Here is a 15,575-nt window from a genome sequence, read left to right on the forward strand (position 1 = left end):
TTCAGTTTCAAAGCATATTTACATAATTACAGTAACTATATACGAATAATGTACTTCAAAGAATACCATGGTTTTACCAAACCTTGGCATAAGGAAGTCCATGCCAGGATATGAAGGCCTTGCTAATAAAAATATTAGGAAATAATAACAAATAATAACAAAAACTCATAAGCGCTATAGTTAGCTCAACGACTTAGCATTGCTGCATTAGCTCGACCAGCAGTAGCTTCAAATAAGATTGGACACTGCCGTTCTTGTTGTGAATGCCTCTGTACCTTTTACTTCAGCGGGAACTTTCATGCCCAGCAGGACTCTTTAGTTTGTATAATGCGTAAATGAGCTAGTCAGTTAAGAGCGGCTCAAAATATTAGCTCCCTGCCAACTTAGCGTACCCAAGGCAACAGCGGAAAGAGTATTATGGCTTACGTTCTGGTCACTCCAGGGTAATTTTGCAAGGAAAACAGTGTGACTGTGCAGTGCATCTGACACATAAGCTGTTTTACAGCCACATCACACTAGCTGCCTAATAATGTGATAGCATGCTTTACTTCATAATAGCATTAGATGCTCAGGTCTCTTCAGGCACAAGACTCATCTCACAGCACAAACAAATAGTACTCTGTTATTAACGTGTTTTTGGACATGCTACAATGATGATGTGAACACATGTAGCATTATTTTATTTATTTATTTGCACATGTATATGAAATTCATAGTATTATTCGAAGTACCATCAAAAATGATTGTTTATTAATATGGTAATTATTCAGGACCATGGTATTCTGGCCTAAGTCTTTACCATACCAGAGCCATTAAATGTTATATTGATTAATGATAAATAGAAAATAAATGTAGAATGTTAGGTAAGTACAGTGCCTGTATGTACTGTATGTATGCGTGTCTGATTATTGTTATACCATAAACACACACACAAATATGATCAAACTCAATTAACAAATCGGTTAAATAGATGTTGTTAATTAATTTATGTAATTTAGATTGATAAATTATATTATTTAAACTAAATAAGTGTTTCACATTTCTAGTTTTGTTTATTTTCACACACACACACATAATCAAACTAAATTAACAAAACAATTACATTTATTATTCATTAATTTATATAAATCAGATATTATTATTTAAATTAATATAATAAAACAATATTTCCCATGCAAAAAAAAAATATATCTATTTTTTTGTTTTGTTTTGTAAATGGTGTGTGTGTGTGTTTGTGTATGTGTATATGTGTGTGTGTATATATATATATATATATATAAAATAACTAGGGATGTCAAAATTAACGTTAAGCAATAACATGAATTTTAACGGCACTAATTTTATTAACACGCGATTAATGCAGCACGCATTTTCTGTTTGACCTGTGTCCTAAGCCAAAGTTTGAGAAATGGAGATGCACAAATAATAAATAATAAATGTACATATTGTATATTCAGAAGAAGTGAGCTGTCCTGTCGTGTAAATAGTGTAAACAGGCTTATGTAAGTAAATTGCTCAGTGCAAAGAAAGAGAAGTAATGGGAACCTGGTATTTCTCTGTCCTTTTTTTCATGTGTCTAATAGACACGAACAATCGATGACCTTTGAAACATGTCTAGTCTTCATGCTCTGTGTTGACTCTGGTTTCTCTAATAATAAACATAAGGCATCCATATTTTTCCAAGCCCATGTTGATAAGATTATTAAAAACTTGAAAAGTATTAATTTAAGGTACATTTAGAACAGATAAAAATGTGCGATTAAGATGCAATTAATCACAAGTTAACTCCTGACAATCATGCGATTAATTGCAATTAAATATTTTCAATATAAATACAAATACACATGTATCTATAACAGCAAACGGCAATTGCAGGGCCAAGCTCCACACACCTAGAGCTTAGACATGATTTCATTCCCATGTTTTGGAATGAAAGATAAATTGCGATAGTCTCTTTCAAAAGCAGATGGAAATGGTGTAGCATTTGGTCCGGCATGAGCTTGTTTTGAAATGAAGGCATGTCTGAACGGATCTCATGATGATAGGTTGTAGCAGTGGCTCTGGAAATGAAAGGAGGATGATGGGTACTAGATGGAGTATTATGGCTTGAGATGGGTGTAAAGATGCCTTTGTGGTTCTGGTTGAGTAGCAGAAAGGTGAGCGGGAATGAGATAGGGCTGGGCTGATTTGGGGATGAGGCATTGATTTAGTGCTGTAGGAAGAGATGGAGCGAACAGAAGCAGAATGTACTCAGCCCCTTTCCTTTCCATCTTAGTCACACACCCAACAGCTGCCCACACTAATGAGCTTGTTTCTGCCAGCCGGGAGTCTGAATCGCTCTAAACACAAACAGCCATCCAAAAGCATCTAATTTCCCAAGCTAAGGTCTTTTGCTGGACTGAATTATACTTTAAAATGGCTTACAGTTGACAAATAATTTTTACTTATTTTTCAAACCCAGAATGCACCAGGGAAGCCACATTTATAAGACCCACAGTGTGTTTCATCTGAACTGAAATAATGTACCTGTACTTGAAGTTTATTGCAGTGTTAGATTCCATCTTTGAGAAATGACCCCTAAGGTGGCCTTAAACACAATATTGGCAACGTAATAATAAGATCTCGAGGTGAAGGTAGTGTCATGTTAGCCAGGGTTCATATTACTGAGGGTTTGGTTTCATCCGAGAGGGGGTGAGAATTTTATTTTATTTTATTTTATTTTGTTATTTTTATTTTTATTTTTATTTTTATTTTAATTTTTATTTTTATTTTTATTTTATTTATTTATTTATTTATTTATTTATTTTTTTAAACACATTAAATAAATATAAATAAAAATGTGTTATCCAAAATATATAAATGCATAAAAAATAAACACATATTCATTAGATAAAGCAAAATGTCTTATACATTAGATAATACATGTTTTTGTTTACCTTTTTTATTCATTCATTTGTTCATTCATTGTATATTTTTGATAAAGCATATTAATTATTTATAGATTTATTTGTATATTTCTATAAATGTAATATTTTATAATTAGTAATTAATTCATTAATGTATTCATATAAAATACATTTATTATGTTTTTTTTTCTTCTTTGATCAGATTTGCTTTACAAAATGTGCCAATATTGTAAATTACATAATTAAAGAAATCACTTCATCTGATCCAGTTAAATGATGCCTAAATCATCAATAATAATAAAAAAATAAATAAAATGCATTTGTCAAACACCTCTCCTATATTTCTTGATCGATCACCCTTATTTATAAAACTGAACACTTTTTCAGGGTTGGCCACTGACAGTTCATTACCCATTTGTTAAATTGTCAGATAGTGTTTATTTTGTTAATGCCATCTTTCAGAAGTTGCATTATGAATCACAGGATCATTATGATGGATTCCTTTCATTGTGAATCTAAAATAGCATCAAATTGTTATACGGTAGTGAAAAACACACAGGAAATACCTCGACGGCATCAGGAAATAAATAAATCCATCGATCAGACGGCTGGTGTCACGAAGCCCAGACCATTTGAGAAGATCTTTCTGAAGAGAGCACAGACACACTTTTTCTCTCTTGTTTTGTTTTGCTTCTGAAGAACAAATGAGGCTCACAGTCTTTCCATCAGTTTCCAGCGGTGTGACCTTGTGTCTCATATTTCTTTCCCATGTGCAGAGCTTTCGTTTCCCATAATGCTGTAACAGATCTATGGCACACATAGCACTCCATCATCACTCCAGGATTTCATTACCACTTCAGTGTAAACCGAGATTTCCCCAAATAATACATGCCCTTTTGTACAGCTGATTAAAATCATTGCTTCCTGAACTATCAATATGTTGTAATACTGTTTGTGGTATGGAAATCTAATGAGTTATTGCTCAAATGCACAAGCAAACATTTCAGATCTCTTTTAAAGCATCTGTAATGAATTTAGTTTGTGATTAATACTAACATGTGGCCATAATGTTCTCACCTAATGATGCTTTATTTGCGTCTGATGCAGCCTGGGATGGTAACGCTAGCCGGCTGTGGATGTAATGGTCTGCTGATGGTCATCTCAGATGAGATCGCTGTGTCAAATGAACGCGGCGAGGCTCAGCTGTGGTCCGTCTGATTCAATGGACACGTGCCTAATTTGATCAATAGCTCTTTCTCCAGAAATATTGTTGTATGGGCTTGTGAATATTTGTCATGATGTTGTTTGTTATGTAATGTTATGCTGAACTCGCTGCTTGCCAACACGAAAATTAACATTAAAGTAAGCGCAGGGTTTCAGTACAAGCTTTATTGATCACATACCGTATGTGCACCACACAAAATCATTTTGATTCAAATAATATCATATTTACAGTGATGCACTTACAGTCAAAGTCAGTAGGGGTTAAAAGTTATTGTTAAAAGTGTACACTATTGAAAGTCTAGTCATGAAACTGAAAACATTGTTTTAACAAAGCAAAGTGCATTTGCTGTTAATGTGATTTTTGCTTTTGAATACAATGTATACCTGAAATATTCCTGTAATATTATAAATCTGTTTACTTCTTTAATGCATGTTACTAGTTATGCTTATTTTATCTCTCTCTATATATGTATATATGCCTCATGAAATATGCCAGTATTGCAACTTTAAATAATTCCAATTAATAATAATAATAATAATTATTATTATTATAATTATTATTATTATTATTATAATTATTATAATTATTATTATTATTATTATTATTATTAATAATAATTATAATAATAATAATAATAATAATAATGATGATGATGATGATGATGATGATGATAAAAACGACATCAATAATTATATAATTTCAGAATTAATAACAATAATAATAATAATAATAAAGAAAAAAATAACAGATGTTTGTTTGCGGTTTCACACTTTTCTTTTTTTCTTTCTTTCTTTCTCTCTCTCTCTCTCTCTCTCTCTTTCACTTTATTTTCCTTTATTACAAATAAAATCTTCATGCTTATTTTATTTATGTAAATATAGTACACTTATTTTTATGCCTTAGAAAATATGCCAGTATTGCAACTGAGTAATTCCAGAATTTAATTTTCTTTTTGTGACATAATATTATATCTTCTTTATCTTTTTATTTATTTATAATTTTATTTTTTTATATTACGTTCAATTTGTTAAATGTACATGTTTATTTTATTTATTATTTAAATATAATATGTTTTAATGTTTATATATTTATTTTCATATTTATATTACATTGTTTATAAAATTTGAATTTGTTTATTTATACATTTTGGATAATGCACATCTTATTTTAATGTAAAATATATTCTGCTTGAATTAATTAATTACTTCTTAGTTAGTTATTATTAGTTATTATTGTTTTGTCTCATAAAATTAGCCATTATTGAAAAGATAAATAGTTCTACAATTTTGTTATAAATAAATAAATGTTTAACATCACAGATCAACCAATGATGTATTCACAGTCCAGTCCAATCAAATCCTAATAAATGAAGCAGGTCTTGCTCCACATTTTTATCTGAATATCTCGTTGCACTAAGAAATTATTTTAGAAAGATTATGTAAGCAAAAGGCTGGAAATGCCATTTCATGTTGAGTTTATGGCAACTCTCATTAACATGCCAAGGATAGCTAGGCTGCTTGTCAAGATTTAATATGAACTAATTTTTCTGTCTTGTTCCTTGCATAAATCTATCATTTTAAATATAGCACATAGACTCATATTTGATATGCTTTTTTTGCATCTTTCTCAAGCTTTAAGGATATATTACATGGGGGGGAAATGGTGTATAGAATATTAATCTTCAGAATATCTCGTTCAGTGTTTTTTGGTTTAAAAGCAACATGACAATGTTTTCTTATTTTTGTGAACTGATCCTTGAAGAGAGTCCAGCAAATCTCGAGTCAGTGCAGGTATTAAACCTGAGGCAGGTTGTTCACGCTCTGTGAGTGACAGAACAGGTCTGTTTCTTCTCCTGCTTGTGCTCCGAGTCACAGAACAAGGCCCTGGGTTTGAAGAAAACAGCATCTGTTATTTACTGATACAGACAGACTCACTCGTCTCCCGGCAGACTCTGTGTTTAGGGAATACAGAAGCAGCCGAGCAGCGGTGCAACTCATTTCATTTCTCCCCCAGCTTCTGACTCACTCAATCATTCGGACGGAGTGCCTTGGGTCTCCCTTTAGCAACTTTAACTGGGAATCTGCTTTGATTACTGTTTGTGACTAACATTTTATATATTGCTGTTATTAACAGTACGTTCCTGGGGGAAACACTTGTTCGGTTCGGATTTGTGGTGTTTTCGGTGTAAGTTAATCCAATTCGTGTGCTTTTTTTTAAAGTAGGCTTTCATAATGTATCTTTTGCACTAGCAACATCTATCATTTATGAGCACTCAGGTTAGCCTTTATCTACGTGTGCGAACTGTGGCCACAAGGTGGCGTTGTTACCAAAGAGATATGTGATAGTGTTTAAGATAGTCTGAGAACTGCAGGGAATGTTTGCTCACCCCAATTCTGGGTTTGTTTCCGGATTTGAAGCTAAATAGGTTTTTCGGGTTGACCAAGGAGATTTGAGGATTATTGAAATTGATTTAACAGGGTTTTTTTTTTTTAGCAAAGTTGTTCAAGATTATTTAAGTAGCTTTTTTTTTTCGTGTAACTGAAAAATTTAAATATTCTTTGAACATGTAACTAAATAACTGGCTTTTTTTTTTACACCAAAATACTTCATGTGAATATACACACTCACAGAATACACACCCATTCATAAATAATGTAATCTAATTATAAACTAATAAATAAAAAAGATTTGTGATGCAGCAAAAAAAAAAAACATTTCTTAAAAATAAAAACAAATAAATATGTAAAAATGGATTATATTTTTTATAATATAATGTAATTAAAAATAAATAAATTTTTATATATATATATATATGAAATTGTGTGTGTGTGTGTGTGTGTGTGTGTGTGTGCGTATAAACACATTGTATAACACTGTATGTATACATAATTAACAAGTTTTAACAAGTTTTTAGTTAATTATATACAATTATAATTAATTAATTTGAGATAAAAACGCATATGTTTGTTTGAATAGGAAATGGCTTTGAAACATAATTTTAAAAACAATGCTTTTAAAAGCAATGCAAAAGTTTGCCAAAGTTGTGCAAGATGTGCAAGATGTTTCACAACTTCAGGTTCACTCCTGAAATATGAGTATAGAGATGAGGATTGTGAAGGAACTGATTCCTCATGCTGTGTTTTGTATTATTTTTTCTCCAGCATTTGGCATATGGTCTTTAATCTGGTCTCCCAAAATGTTTTTACGTGATTTTCATCTGAGCAGTACAATGCTTAAGAACCTTCGAAACCGACCAGTTGGACAGGTGGCCATCTAAAACCAACAAAACCACATTATTCTGATAGCCCTCGAATACATTTTAAGTGGGAAAAATCTAATCTGAACAACCTGAAAGCTTCTTCCTATCTGTATAAAGTTGCAGATAAATCCCTCTGTAGGCCACAAACTGCAAAGCTGCGGAAATCGATAGTTGCCACAAAATGTTTTTTTTCCCTTCAGCTCATTGTAAATAGAGATAAATCAGCTGCGATCCCTGCAGAGCAGTTTCAGCATCACTTATTTCCAGCTTAAACAGAAGCATCTTCACAAGAGGACGGCTCGTCCTTGTCTGAATCCGCTCGCTCGGGTTCATTCTGATACTCGTTCACTAGTCTGAGCACAGCCTCCTTGTAAAGCTCAGACACGTCTGGGTGTGCTTTTAAAATTTCATCGCCACCCCACCGCAGATCCTTGACATGATTTAGTGATGTGCACCGTACGGCAGACCTGTTGAAATGTGAACGCTGCTCCCATCAAACCGCTCCGATCTCTCACATGTGCACTGGGTTGATGCACTCAATAAAACTGCTATCATGAATTCAATAAAAGTCTTGGATCATGGGCTAATAAAAAAAGGAAGGATTTAATTTCAGGAATCCTAGAAATCATAGAAAATAGCTCTAAAGGCCCGATTTTATTTCTCGAAAAAAAACTAAATTTAACATTTTCATGTTTTATATACGTGTGTGCATATATATAAAATGTTATTCATTTAGTTTTAAATGTTGCAGCTTTAAGTTGCTCATCAAACTAACAATAACTTTACAAAAAAACATTGTTAATTGAAATAAAATAAACTTTTACTGAAATAAAATATTTCATCTGTTTGCCAAGGCAACATTCCTCATTTTAATTTAGTATCTTTCTTTTCTGTATATACTAAAATAACCAAAGCATAAAAAAAAGGAATAAAAAGTTAACTAAACTTAAAATGAAAACAGAAAATATAAAAATCTTGAACATTCCACATTTTTTGCACACGGAAATATTCATTTATTCAGTATTGAATTCTAAGAAATATTTTTGCTGTCATATATTTTTGCACCAAAAAAAAAAAAATTACTTTTCTTCAAAAGGGCCTTAATCTATATTAGTTTCCCCTTTTGAAACATTCATATTCACAGCTGCACACATACAAAAGAATGGCCATTTGCTCTAGAGACGCAGCCGTAGTGCTTATTGCTCCACTCGAGCTCATTAAAATTCTGTTTTTAAATTAGCGTTTAAGCACATGTATTTTATTGAATGAAACCTCATATAAAGTTCACACAGTGCCGCTTTAATGGATTTCTGCATTACAGAACCGGCAGACGTCCTTCGGGACATTAACAGGATGTTCCCTGAGAAAAGGTACGCTGCTAATTTGAAAGCAGATGAAGATTGTAATTCACAGATGTTCTGTAAAGGCCGGTCATGTGGCTTTTATTCCCTGATAACTAAAGTTTGGAGTGCTGAGGTTTATTACCAAATGGCTGTAAATCCTGCACGTGTGTCAGTTTTGCACTTGGCGTTAAAGCATTGATTTGTTAAATAATCGAAACCGAAGAGAATCGAAACGTTTGTCACTTACTGATCCACTTCAGCAGTATTTCAGCAATAATTGCCCTTGATCAGCTCCAATAGAAGATCCCAGTCTGATGGCTCAACCATCTTCATATCTCTTTCAATTACCATTATTATTTTATCTGACTGTTGGTGTAGTTTAGTGTTATAGATCTGGCTTTTAAGCCCCATTTGGAGTGATTCATGAACTATCATCACTGTACCGTTAAACAAGGCTCTTAACCCTGAGCTGTTGTAGAGGGAATCGTCCTTGTACACTCATGGCCAAAAATATTGGCATTTTTCTCAAGTAAGTCATCCACATATATTTCCTTGATGCAGTGGACCTAAACCCCACAGATAATAGTCTAGACAATGTTATCGACACTTTTGATTGAATGTTCGGTTGCTCTGCCTTTGGACTATAACTGCTATGAAACGCTTCCCACAGACACCAGAGACATTCCTACATCTCTCTTCATTTTTATTCAGCAAAATGCTCCAGGCTGTCTATTAGCCTCTGTTTTCAGGTCTCTTCGTTAATATTCAGTTAGATATAGATCTGGATTCATTGTGTGCCACTTCCGAAAAAGCTAATGATTTGTTTTGAAATGCATATTAAATTCAGAGTTCAGCAGCTGGAATAATTACAGCATGATCAGGCCAAGATGCAATGTGAGAACCTTTTCTGCGTTGATTTTGGGGGTAAACAATATGGCAAATATGGGAAATTAATCAATGTTTCAATCATAGCTGAGAGTTCTTATTTATTGGTAGCGGAAAGCATGATCAAATTTGGCAGATATGGAGAATTATGGCGAATATTGATATTGGTGATATTGTTTTGGCCATGATTTTTTTTTTTTTTTGTCAAAATAAATGTAAAAAAGCTTCTGTTAAGTGAAAACTGTCATGGAAACTTTATTTATTCATCTGAGCTTTAATGTGGTAAGCCAACGCTATCTCACGACCAATTCGTACATATTTTACGAGGTGGCTTATTCGTACGAATTTGTACGACCTCACCAGTATGATTTTATACGACCCCAGTGACGGTTCGGATTAGGGGCGGGGCTAGGTGTAGGTCATTCGTACAAATTCATATGAATTGTGCAACTCGTAAAATACGTACGATTTGGCAACAATCGTATGAATTTGTACGAGTTTGGTCGTACGAATTCGTACGAATAAGCCACCTTGTGAAAAAAGTACGAATTGCCGTGAGATCGGGTTGGGTAAGCTGTTTTTGGGCAAATGGCATCAGGTGAGAAAGTTTGAGAACTGTTCATTTCAGTTGGGATGAATTTTGGCAGTCGGAAAGCATTCGTTTTGCACTGTTCAGATGATTAAAATTAAATGAGCAAAACTCAAGTTGAGAAATTGAGCTCTCAGGAATAAGATAACGGTCTTGGTTTATGTCGATGTATATACATGGTACCAGAAAACTGGATGATTTTTGAGGTTCTTGCAGATTTGCCTGTCAAAGACAAATGAATCCATGAGGTTTAATGATCCTAGACCGGGGAATATTGACTGTGGCTCCAGTGTAACTGGGAGAAAATGAGCTGCCGCTTAGAGACCCGGCTCTCATCTATATTTATACCAACGTGCAGTGAAACATGTTACCTGAGCAAGAAATACCGATAGTTCTTCATTCCTGGAAGTCTGGAAAATAAACACTACAGGAATGGAACACGGCTGGAATATTATGGAATAATGATTCTGTCTTTGACTGAGATATGCAGCTACTATAAGCAGCTGCAAATTTTATTGATTAGAAGATTAATTTAATCTCTTTTCAGCTCTAATGAGCTCAAGAACCAGTTTCATTTCTGTCAAAGTGCATGAGCCAGACAGACTTTGTAATTAGGAAGAAATAATCACGGCAGAGATTGTGAGATCAGGATTTTAGAAAGACACTTATGTTTGTGGCAAGCAAGCAAATATCTACAAGTAAGACTCTGTATTTGCCATTTTGTTTTGTTATGCCTATGAAATAATCTTTGTTTATTACTTAACATAAATTTTGGTCATGACTTTTATGGGTGTTTTGTGCAGTTTTCTTGCAATGCTGTTTTCCACACTAGTTTATTATTGTGGCTTTCTCTAAATGGCACACAGATTCCAAACAAACTGTAGCTGGTCTGATGGTTTGTCTATTTCTAAGTGGGCAGTTCTTTATTGAGATTTCTGCAGGTCTTAAAAAAAGTCTTTACATGTTCTAATTCACCCTTCCACAAATTAAGGTCTTAAAGTCTTAAATCAGAGCAGAAAGTCTTAAATTGATAAAGTCATGGTATTAAATGTTGCATGCATTTCTAAAAAAGTCATATATTTTTCAAATATCTAACCATCTTTAAAACAAGATTTGCACTGTAAAATGGCAAGGATTAACTTTTTTATGTATATTATTATGTTTTTTTTTTTTTTTTTGTAAAATGACTTAAAAAGTATAATGGAGGTCGATTGGAAGTTTTGTTTTTAAACTGTGTTTGCCATTAAAACTTATTTTGTGCTCCCTAAATTTACATATAAAATACTGTTGCAGTTTATTCCTTAATCTTTTTTTTTTAGTTAAGTTTTCTTTACTAAAGTCCTAAATTTACATTCAGAGGAGCTGCAGAAACTCTGTTTATGCAGATCATCAAAAAGTCCAGTGGCTGATCAAATAAGAGCATGATAAACTGGGTTGGTTATTCTGGGGCTGCTCAGACGTATTGGCAAGCAAATGAGGGCAGAATGCAATCTTCAGAAACTGTGATTTGCAGTGATAAATAGATAGAGAGAGATGACGATGTGTTCCAGAATGCCCTTGCGTTGTTTTGGAAGACATTCAGCTATTTACCTGGTGCAATTCTCGATCAGACAAATATTTCTTTGTTGGCATTCAGTCACATTCAGCTGAAGCTGATAATGTCACTGAGGCCTGAAATACATTTTTTATAGGTCATATTTATGGTCATTCTCTTTCAGGAAGGCGAGGACGTTATGGAGCAAAGAAAAATAATAAAATGCAAGCATAAACAGAGATTTAACTGGGCTTTTATGGTGGATAATATATGAAAATACTTGCCTGGTATAATCAAATGCAAAAGATTGTAGTCTGAGATCACTGAGATCAGATTTCTTCCACTATGCATTTCTCCAGTTTAATTTGAATAATATTTTAGCAAATTTTATTTCAAACATAATTCGCGTGAAAAGATTGACATCAGTTTCAGTGTTATGTATTTCCAGTCCCAGATATTTAGTGTGATCTCTGGCATTTTTGGCCCCCTACTGTACACATTATAATAGCACTTTATGATGTCCCACAGGTGTCAGCACAGGATTTTATAGAAATAAAACATCAGCTGCATGTCCACTGCATCAGTTTTGCATCATGCATAACCAGTAAACAACAGTTCATCTGAGTTCATTTGTGTTGAGTCTATCCAATAAAGCGAATAAATATTATACTAATAACCCGATATATGTCCCATGAGACATATTAATTAAAAAAAGGCCCCTAAAGCATCAACGAAGACAGAAAAAACAAGTGTGATAAATGACATACCCTCCAGGAATCTCGTGCGCTCTTAGTTGGTCATTTTTCTACTTTAATACAAGAAATATGTAAGCTTCTGGGTCTCCCGGTTGAGAAATGCAAGAAGCAGGGACAAATGGATCTATATGCCTGCTGCAAATCCATCGACAGGATCATTTGAGCCGAGTGGGAGGGGCTGGGCGCTCTCACACAAAGGGGAAAGCAACAAGAATCTGCAGCCAGCCTCATAGTTGTTCTGTCCAAAAAAAATTAAGGCGAAGAAGAGAGAAGAGCTGAAGCATGAGAGAGAAAACTCAATCTGATCTGTTGAAGTGCAAAGACAAATCAACCTGAGGATCCTGGAGAAACTGCGCTGTGAATCAGATTGAAATTAGCTGCATTTGTCTTAATAAGCTTTGTTGGAACAGCTTGGTAACGTACATGTCTTTTTTTGCCTGTTTGTATTTTTAGTTTTTCTTTGGCATGGACTGGCATTGATGCAGAATATTCAAGCTTAATGAATTCATTAGGATTTTTCCATTGCTAATTTGATGAATGTGTTCATCAATCGCAGGATCACGTTTCTACGTTAAGACCGAATGCATGATGCGTTTTAAAACTTTGCATTCTGTGTTCAGAGTTTAACAACACTATGGAGGATTTGTCTGCATCCAATCAGGAGGAAATAAACAAAGACTCTCTGATGGATGATGCCAAGAGACGCAGCAGCCGGCAAAGACTCAAAATGACTTTAACCCACGGCGCTGAGGACGCTACGACCGCATTTGTTCTTAGAACAAAAGTCCATGGGCTAAAACATGCGTTCTCGCCATACAAATCTAAAACCCAACGCTTGTTTTGGCTCCTGGCTATTTTTGTCTGCTTGGGGCTCCTCTTCACATGGTCATGGAATCGAATCCTGTATCTTCTTTCCTACCCGGCTGTGACCAAGATCTACATGGTTTGGTCTCACAACATGACTTTCCCAGCCGTTACATTCTGCAACCAGAACCTCCTCCGCGTGTCCAGCCTCACCAAAGCTGACCTCTACCACAGCGGCTACTGGATGGACATCATGCACCTGAACCACACGGTCAACCGTCAGAGCGTTTCCATGCTCAAACTCAGTCGACACCGCGAGAGGATGCTGCGTCTTCTGGACTTCTCCAACTACAGCCCGCCTCCTGACTACCAGCTCAACACCACAGAGATGATTGACAGGCTGGGCCACCAATTAGAAGACATGCTGCTGGACTGCAGGTTCCGGGGTGAAAACTGCACTTACAAGAACTTCGTCCCTGTATGTAAACAGTGCTTTCACCGTAATCAACAGCTGTTCGTACTTCAGAAGCCACATTTGGATTTAACATCCATAAGTCAGTAAAGCAATTCACAGTTGTAATTAATTAGACTACCTGAATAAATCTAGCTTAGGGGTTTTTCTTTTGTTTCTAAGAATGCCTAGTTAAGTCTTATGGGAATAGTGCAGAGCAAGGTTAAAGTGGGTTAGAAATAATAGTGATTACCATTTTAACTGAGTTCGCAAAAATCGTTTCCACTGCATTAACGTGTTTTATGTGTGTGTGTGTGTGTGTGTGTGTGTGAGTGTGTGTGGGTGGCTTAATCTTACACAATCACGTCTAGTTTAGGTTTCACCTCAAAATCAAAGGGGAAATTTTACATTTATTAATTTACTATTCATTTATATATAAAAAAATCTAATTATATTTATATTTTGCATAAACCTAAACATAATAGGCTTTTAAAAAATAGGGAAATTCTTTTTTTTTTTTTCAGTTCAATGTAGTTCCCATTTTTCTCAATAACAGTAGATTATCGTTACTGTAATACATAATTTAAAGGTCCCGTTCGTGATACCATGTTTTAAACTTTAGTTCGTGTGTAATGTTGTTGTTAGAGTATAAATAATATCTGTAAAAATCTAAAGCTCAAAGTTCAATGCCAAGCGAGATATTTTATTTAATAGAATTCGCCTACAAAAAACGACCCGTTTGGACTACATCCCTCTAGTTCCTGCAGTAATGATGTCACTAAAACAGTTTTTTGACTAACCTCCGCCCACATGAAAACACAAAAAGGGGGCGTGGTCTTGTTGCGCTCACACGGAGAAGGAAGAGCTGCGTTTGTGTTTGTTGCCATGTCATCGAAATGCTGTTATTTCCATCTCTCAGTCCAATCATCTTTGTTTGGCCTTCCCAGGGACGCTGTACTTGGAGATTAATGGTTACAATTTATGTTTAACTCGGATCCCGAAAATTATAATCCACTTGTAAAAAATTATGTGCAGCACATTTTGCTGAGGACAGCTTCCTCAATCTCAGTCAGTTTAATGCCGGATTCACACAAAGATTATTCTTGAAAGATGGAGCAGTTCTCTCTTTGTCTGAAGAAGGCATTGTTTATGGACCACAACCGATAAGTGTATTTTATTATTTAAGTTGGTGCGTTTAACAGTTTCTGTAACTTATTAAACAAAGGGCAATGATGTTTAGCTTTGTTAACTAGATGTTAGGGCTGTGCAAAAAAATCGAATGCGATTTTCTTGTGCATCTCGTCGGTAAAAACGCTCCTGTGATTATAAATACATCTCCAGCATGCACTACGTGCATTCTTTTACTGTCTATGGTTCAGATCAGGATTGCCAGGTTTTCAAAACAAATCCTGCCCACTTGCTTCTCAAAACTACTCCAAAACTAGCCCAATCGCATTACCAGGAGGGCAGCGCGCGCTCAGCTGCTGTCGAATCACAACACAGGAACCGCTGGCCCAATCAGAACTCGCTACGTACTTATGAAGGAGGGACTTTATAGAACAAGGAAGTCATCAGCCTGTTTTTATGACAGTCAAAACAGCGGTATACAGATAGGTGAATTGTGTGAAAAATACTGTGTTTTTTTGCATGCGAAACATGAATACGTTATATTGCACACTGTAAACACAATCAAAGCTTCAAAAAAGCACGAAAAACGGGACCTTTAAAATAAATACAATAAAATAAATACAGTATAATTAAAACTACTGTTTTGTATAAATAATATAATGTACATAAATATATAACATGAAAGTGGCAATGAAA

The 15,575-nt window shown here is 34.6% G+C and overlaps 1 protein-coding gene across 5 annotated transcripts in view; it reads left to right on the top strand.

Moving 5' to 3' along the window:
- Positions 1 to 15,575, top strand: part of LOC128012908 (acid-sensing ion channel 1C-like) — a 69,316-nt gene that overhangs the window by 38,077 nt on the left and 15,664 nt on the right. For 2 of the 5 annotated variants that reach the window (XM_052595492.1, XM_052595493.1), the window contains exon 1: positions 12,766 to 13,778. The exons of the other annotated variants lie outside the window; for them this stretch is intronic. In XM_052595492.1, coding sequence (XP_052451452.1) covers positions 13,131 to 13,778 — 648 coding nt within the window. In that variant the 5' untranslated portion in view covers positions 12,766 to 13,130. Of the gene's footprint in view, positions 1 to 12,765; positions 13,779 to 15,575 lie in introns of those variants that run through there. 5 annotated transcript variants of the gene reach the window in all.

The sequence above is a fragment of the Carassius gibelio genome, chromosome B24 (assembly GCF_023724105.1).
Source record: "Carassius gibelio isolate Cgi1373 ecotype wild population from Czech Republic chromosome B24, carGib1.2-hapl.c, whole genome shotgun sequence".
NCBI lineage: Eukaryota > Metazoa > Chordata > Actinopteri > Cypriniformes > Cyprinidae > Carassius > Carassius gibelio.